The 7,397-nt window shown below is 37.2% G+C and overlaps 1 protein-coding gene across 11 annotated transcripts in view; it reads left to right on the top strand.

The window, feature by feature from the left end:
* The first annotated feature begins 716 nt into the window (after nucleotides 1-716).
* The window catches only part of LOC108228628 (probable ubiquitin carboxyl-terminal hydrolase creB), a 19,194-nt gene continuing 12,513 nt past the window's right edge, over nucleotides 717-7,397 (top strand). For 2 of the 11 annotated variants that reach the window (XM_037976703.1, XM_037976701.1), the window contains exons 1-11: nucleotides 727-937; nucleotides 1,026-1,111; nucleotides 2,535-2,637; nucleotides 2,739-2,863; nucleotides 3,851-3,921; nucleotides 4,015-4,140; nucleotides 4,314-4,409; nucleotides 4,497-4,628; nucleotides 4,718-4,849; nucleotides 4,946-5,010; nucleotides 5,821-5,858. In XM_037976703.1, coding sequence (XP_037832631.1) covers nucleotides 1,078-1,111; nucleotides 2,535-2,637; nucleotides 2,739-2,863; nucleotides 3,851-3,921; nucleotides 4,015-4,140; nucleotides 4,314-4,409; nucleotides 4,497-4,628; nucleotides 4,718-4,849; nucleotides 4,946-5,010; nucleotides 5,821-5,858 — 922 coding nt within the window. In that variant the 5' untranslated portion in view covers nucleotides 727-937; nucleotides 1,026-1,077. Of the gene's footprint in view, nucleotides 938-1,025; nucleotides 1,112-2,534; nucleotides 2,638-2,738; nucleotides 2,864-3,850; nucleotides 3,922-4,014; nucleotides 4,141-4,313; nucleotides 4,410-4,496; nucleotides 4,629-4,717; nucleotides 4,850-4,945; nucleotides 5,011-5,820; nucleotides 5,859-5,974; nucleotides 7,377-7,397 lie in introns of all 11 variants that reach the window. The other 9 variants (XR_005233456.1, XM_037976709.1, XM_037976708.1 and 6 more) reach the window with 9 other exon arrangements.

The following is a 7,397-nucleotide window of genomic DNA, read 5'->3' as shown; positions in this document are numbered from 1 at the left end:
AAATAAAGAATAAAGTCCATTTTGCAGATATTGAGCTAAAATTTGATGTGGTAGTAGCTGAGAATCATTTATAACAAATACTCTGAGCGTGACATCTCACAATATTGTCTGAGATCGTTTTCAAGATTTGACAAAAATGACTACAACTTTGTCATTTTCCCCGTTGGATGATTTAGGTCTCAAACAACAAAGGCAGCAAGTGATATGCATTTCTTTATTAGGACTAGGACTTTAACAACAAGAACAACAGGAATAATAGTAATAAAAACAACAACTAGGAGCACTCAGAGCTACGACAAGGCCATGGCATCAAACAAACCAATGCTACAAAAACATGACCCCCTTAGCGGAGGTCAGTAATAACTAATAATAAGTAATTAATAACATGGGTCTTGGCAAACCTCTGCCAAACAGCCGTGATTGAAACATGATTTTACCTTAAATAAAACTATTTTCTCTGTCATATCTCTTGTGTACAAAATAATTTCTCTTTAAGAACTGTGTGAAAAGGGACATGATTTGACCCATAAGATCTGCTTCTTATCATCATGTCAGTTTAATGAGCAAATGATTCTCCCACACATTTCATTAACTCTCCTGTTCAGAGTGCAGCTACCACAGCAGAAAACTCATGTCAGAATTCACCAGAAGTTGTGCCTGTTTTTAATGTAATTCTGGTAAAAAATAAAAAAAATGTTTTAAAAATTATCTACATGCAAAAATTTTGGTTTATCTACATTTATTATTTAGCCTGTACGTAGACGTAAATAATGTGCTTGCTGTCAAAGCCACGTTTCCGAGGCCACCTGAACGCAGCATTTTCGCAGCAGGAGACGAGGAGAAACAGAAATTCAGAGGACCGACGGCGTCTAGGAGAAGTTGAATGAATTGTAGTCAACCGAGGAATGGTTTTAAAGTTTAAACCTCGCAACTAAAGGTAGGTTTGTGTGTATTCTTTGACTTTTACTTTTGTTTTTCTTGTCAAAACACCAACTGCATTTGACTGATAGTGATTCTCTCTGCAGCAGCCGGAGGTGGTTTAAATGAACCGACAGCAGGAAGAGACTAAACATAAATATGTGGCCTAAAGAGAAACGAAGCAGACCTTCAGGTAAGATATTTCAGAACTATTATCAGAAAACATCGAACTGTTTTTGTAGTAGATTTTGTTTTAATTGGGATTTACACATTAACCTTTATTGGGACGGATTGTCTTTTTAAGTTCTGCCACCCCGTTTTTTTTTTCTCAAAAGCTCAACGAGTTTTTTCCCACATACATTTTAGCTTTGATTCTGTTAATGAAGCAGTTATCAAATCTCAAGTTTTTGTTAAGAAAGATTTTGTGAATGGGTCATCTGCAAATTCAGAAGTCTGCACCATTTTATGGATTTATGGTAGAGAGTTCAAGGAATTTGACTTGACATGCATTCAGTGTAATGACATGTAATACAGCTATGAAATGCTAATTTAAACACAGTTGTGTAAACCTGGTCTAACTAAATCACTTCACCTCAACAGGTAGTTTAAAAACATAAAAACTCACCTGATTGCAATTTAGTACAAGCTCCAAATGTCTCCCTAATCCTAAATGAATGATTAAATGAATAAATAAATAAAGTAAGGAGGAAAAGAAAGCTTTTCATGTCGTTCTTTATTAACCAAAAATGAAGCCAAAATGAAAAAGCTGGGTGTGGAAGAACTGTGTCCACCCCAGGATTCAGCAGATTGTAGAACCTCCTTTAGCGGCAGTAAGTCTCAGGAGTTGTTTTCTATGAATGTTTTTCATCATCTCACATGGTTGTGCAGGAATTTTGGCGCACTCTTACTTACAGCACTGCTTCAGTTCATTCATGTTTGCAGACATTTGTTTCTTCTCTCTTAAGGTCCCACCACAGCGTTTCATTCAGGTTGAGGTTCTGGACTTGATTTTATCATATTTTATTTCATTTCCTCTCTTGCTCCTTTCACAACAGTTTGGTGATACTACTGATCCTAGATCTTACACATGTTTTGTTGAAACATTTAGCTTTTTTTCACTCATTCAGTTGTAGATCAGCTGCTGTGTTTGGTCTCCTATTTCTGTTTGCTGATGTCCTTCCGTCTTGGCATTGTGTTAACACAATTCAGATTTTAACCTTAAGAAACAGATGAGTTCTTTTCTTAAATTGTGGCTTTTATCTAAAGTGAAATAGATTTTATTATTGAAGGACTTTGAACAGGTGATTCACTTTTTTATTACATCTCAACTTAGTTACTGTAACGCTGCATATTGGTGTCTGCCAGGCCGGCCTCTCATGACTGCAGTGAGTTTAGAACATTTTTCTATGACTAAAAATAAAAGACACAAAATAGTTTTTATGGTTTTAAAATTAAATGAAACATGATGCTTTTTGTTTGAATACTGTACGCCTGTCTGTGTTGTTTATGATCCACATTAACAACATGAATGCAGTTTTGTAAATTTTATGTTTGTAACACAAATGCACAACCCTGTAACCTTTGCAATGTTTTGCAAATAAATTAAATATCATCAGCAGATGAATACCACGGCTTGTACAACCATGGAGCAACCTGCTACCTGAACAGTGTGCTGCAGGTGCTGTTCATGACTGAAGAGTTCAGAGAAGCTGTGAAAAGGTTTGTTGTTGTTGTTGTTTTAGCCATATGTGTTAAAGTAAGTTACTGTAGATTAAGTTTAAGGGGCACCTGTGTAATACACCTAATTTCCTTTTCTTTAGTTTTTCAGATGACAGTCCTGACACTGAGAAGGTTATTGATCCTCATCTTAAAGACTTGTTTCATGACTTACAGCGTGAGACTACACACACCAAAAAAATAATAAAGGCACTGAAGATTGACAGAGGTACAGTGTGTTAGCACTCAGGACAGTCTTTGTGTCTTTTGTCTTCTTTTTCTCCATTTAGGGATCTGCACAGTGGATCATGTGTCTCCATCACACCCTGTCCCTAACATCCTCCTCTGTCACACCAACCCTCTGCATGTCCTCCTCTACATCCACTAACCTCCTCTGTGGTCTTCCTCTGGTCGTTCTCTCTGGCAGCTCCATACTCAACATCCTTTGTCCAATATATCCACTGTCCCTCTTCTACACATGTCCAACCCATCTCAGCCTCAAACTTTGTCTTCATCCTGCCCAGCCTGTCCCTCTGATGGACCCATTCCTAATCCTGTTACTTTTGGTCACTCTCAGTGAAAGTCTTAACATCTTCATCTCTGCCACCTCCAGCTCTGCCTCCTGTTTGTCTCTTAAACTCTCCACCTTCAGTACCTCTTCTCCTTGTAGCATCTCTGTTACACCTGTCTCCGTCTCATTCACACACATGAACTGTAAATCCCTTTATGCTCATTTTATAATGACATCAAACTGGAGCTTATTGCAGGTGATCATTTTGTGGGTTGAACAAATGTCTAGTTAACATTTGGTTTATATTTAAAACAAACAAAAAAGAACAAATACCATAACATCAACCAGAAATATGTTTTTAATGGGAATATTATCTTTATGAATCTTAGTGCAGTGATGTGATTACCATGGGTGCTTCAATTTTTGTTTCCCTGAATTTGCTCCCCCTTTTTATCACATCATCAGGCGCCCATGCTACAGATCAGTGCTGTCTGCAAACATCATGGTCCACTGACTTTGTTTTAATGACATTAATGCATTTGAAGTTAAGTTGATAAGTAAAGTAGAATACAGTAATTAAATATGAAAACCCTCTAATTATCATCAGGCTGGATGATTATCATATATAAACACAAACTATTGTTCTTCAATATTTATTACTTATTTTCTTGAAGAAACACAAATGAAGTGTGTTTTATATTTCAGTGTATGAACAACGTGATGCAGCAGAATACTTAGAGAAGATTTTAAGGCAGACCAGTTCCAAAGCAGCAGAGGTACAGACTTCATCAATATTACAAGAGAAACTTTAATTTGTTGAAAAAAAAAATCCACTTTCTTCACATGTTTATGTTCATCTGTTTGTCCAGATCTTCCATGGACAGATGGTGCACAGGACCACCTGTTCTGTTTGTGAGACAGACACTGAGACAGGTGGACAGTTCTGGCATCTTCCCTTTGACCTGGTGGATTCTTCCAGTGGAAACTACAGCGTGGTGAGAATTTTATAAATCCCAGTTATTCCTTGATACTCTCTGTATTCTGAAGGTCTGATCTAGTAAAGCTTGTGTGATTTATTGAAAACTTTCTATTTAAAAATCCATTTTAAAGACTTTTTTAAAGACAATGTTCAGTTTTTCCTTGATGTAAACACTGATCTATTTTTCAGGAAGATGGCATTGAGAAATATTTCAAACCTTCATATTTTAATGGAGACAACCAGATGTACTGTGACAAATGTGATACCAAAGTTGATGCTTCTAGTGTGAGTAAATGCAAAATATTCCTCAGGTTTTAAAATGACCATACTAACATACTAATATTTTTGAATAAATCTGTATTTTTAAATCAGAAATATGTTATAAAGCATCATCCAGATGTTCTGATTCTGCTGCTGAAGAGGTTTGACTTCAGTTATCACTTCATGTCGTATGTCAAAATCAAGTGTGATGTTGATGTTCCCCACACCCTGAAGATACCAGAGGTATGTCTTTAGTATAGTTTAGAATTTGTTATAATCTCTGTTTTTTAATATTTGAGTCTGATAGCTAATGTTTTTCTCCTGCTGATCAGAATCAGACATATGAACTCTATGCGGTCGTGGATCATTTTGGGGATCTGAGAGGCGGACATTACACAGCAACCATCAAGTCCCAGGATGATGAAGACAGATGGTTCAGCTTTGATGACACCAGAGTCACATCGGTGAGACTTAGCAGCTTTTCTTCACTGTTGTTAAAGGTTGCTTCAAAACTACTGTAATTTAAAGGTAAATAATCCAAAAATACATAAATTTGTTAGTTTTTTGTTTGCCTTTTCTTTCCACAGCTCAGCAGTCCATTCACAGATGATAAGAACGTTGCAAAGTAAGTTTTCGAGGCTACTGAATAAAATTAATCTGCCTGGGTAATCGTTTCACTAAGGTTGTTGTTCAGTCCATTCTTCCATCAAATCATACTCCCAACATGTACCCAGCACTTGTCATTTAATACAAAGCGATGACTTTTTCACAATCAGTGGTTGATGTTTCATAGGGTACTAATCTGTTACATTTCCCTGAAATCCCACATGCAGAGGCAGCAGCTCCAGGGATTTATTTACATTATTATAGTTTGTTTACATTTGTTGACAGCTGATAAAAGATCCATCCTCCTCCTTCAGCAAAAAGAGAAACTTCTCCAAGACCTGTAGGCAAACACCTTCTTTTCATACCCAAAAAGTCAGAGTATAAATTGACCATAGCTGCAAAAATACGAATTGCTGGAAGTATAAATTGACCTGGAGCCACTTACTGGAAGTCAGAGCTAAATCTGTTTGTTCACATCTGGCATTCCAGCAGATCCCCTCACTGACAAACAGTGAAGGAGCTCTTTGATGGAGTGATGTCAGCTGCTCAGGAGGCTGTGATCATTCTTAGTTCAGAGGTTACCAAAGTAATGGACAGTGTTAGTTTCTTCAGCACAAAGTGGAAATCATGTTGTACTCTACCAGATCTGCCATTTATAACCAAATCTGTTTGTGGTGTTCGTGGACAGGAGGCTGATTTTATAAACATACTGGAAGCATTAAATTCAAAATAAGCTGAAATTAAAATAGTAATATAAATATTTGACATGAATTAACAAATATTTTGAGGTCAGTTGAGAATAGGATTAATAGCTTTTTTTCTTTTATAGATTTGGCAGTGCCTATCTTCTGTTTTATAGAAAGAAAGGTAAGACTCAGCAAATATGTTAAATGAGAGTAAATTGATGTGTGACATAAGTGAATGCATCAAACTGCTTGACATGGTGACTAAATATATCTATTTTTACTGTCAACTTAATGCAGCAGACATTCAAGAAAAAACGGAAGATAGAGACAACAGAAAGAGACCAAAAGGTGAAAATGAGAATGAGAATGACCTGGTACGAAAGAAGGCAAAACACAGTACACAGTACAACACAGGGAACGATACTGACACTGAAGACCAGGAAGAAAATAGAAATCTGCTCTCTACCACAATTTCTACTCAGACTGAAGACAAGAATCCTCAAAAATCAGAACAAACTGAGACTAAAGAGATGAGACCAGATGTTGATCATGATGTTCAACCTGGAGACAGTGAAATATCAGCTGTGATTCCTGGACAAAGCGAACAGAACAACATGAGTGATCCGCACAGGCTAATAATAAATGTAATAACTGATAAAAATAAGCAGACAGAAAACTCTGACAGTCATGAAGACATGACATCGAAGGATACTGACCAGGACAAAGACAGAGGACTGCCCTCTACTGGAGATCAGACTGAAGTGAAGGATCAGGATGAAGCTGAACTAGCTGACATTAATCAGATGACACAAGATGTGAAGATCAACCTAAAACCTGGAGACAGTGAGAGGTCTCCTTTACCTGCTGGTCATGATGAGGTGAGCCATGAACACAGAAAAATAATCAGTGTAACAACAGATGAGAGGAAACAGACAGAAAACTCTGACAATCATGAAAACATAATATCTAAAGATGATGACCAGGAAAAAGACCAGAAACCAGATGCTGATCATGATGTTAAACCTGGAAACAGTGAAATATCAGCTGTATCTGCTGGACATGACGGACAGAACAACATGAGTGATGCCCCAGGAAAATCTATAGATGAAAAGACAAAAGAAATGGGAAAACAACATGAAGCAGAAAACATGACAGGGAATAATACAGATACTGATGACCAAAAAGAAAAGCTCTCTACTGAAGGTCAGAATGAAATCAAGGCAAGTCCCATATTCAGTGAAAGATCTGTTGTGTGTGAGAGACAAGGTCAGGCTGATCCACAGGAGGTAATTATAGATGTAGAGACAGGAGGAAAGAGAATAAAACAAGAGGCAGAAAGCCCTGACCCTCATGAAGAAAACATGACATCAAACAACAATAAGCAAGAAAAAGACAAAAATCTGCTCCCAAGTGAGGATCAGAATGAAGTAGATCCTGATAAATCAGAACTAACTGAGTCTAAAGAAACTAAACCAGATGTTAATCCAGATGTTAAACCTGGAGACAGTAAAAAGTCAACTGAAGCTGTTGAAATCTACAAAAAAGGCACAAGGAGTGATGAAGATGAGGTGTCTTTAAATGAAAACACTAAAGAGAAGATACCGNGCCGGAATAAGGGTAGAACATGAGGTGGAAAACTCTGGGAGGTCTGAGCAAACTGTGAGAGTGAAGGAGGATGATGATGAGGAAGTAAACCAACATCTGCTCTCTGCTGGAGATC

The sequence above is a fragment of the Kryptolebias marmoratus genome, linkage group LG7 (genome assembly GCF_001649575.2).
Source record: "Kryptolebias marmoratus isolate JLee-2015 linkage group LG7, ASM164957v2, whole genome shotgun sequence".
Classification (NCBI taxonomy): domain Eukaryota; kingdom Metazoa; phylum Chordata; class Actinopteri; order Cyprinodontiformes; family Rivulidae; genus Kryptolebias; species Kryptolebias marmoratus.
The sequence above is the reverse complement of the archived record's forward strand: the minus strand, read 5'-3'. Positions and strand labels throughout refer to the sequence as shown.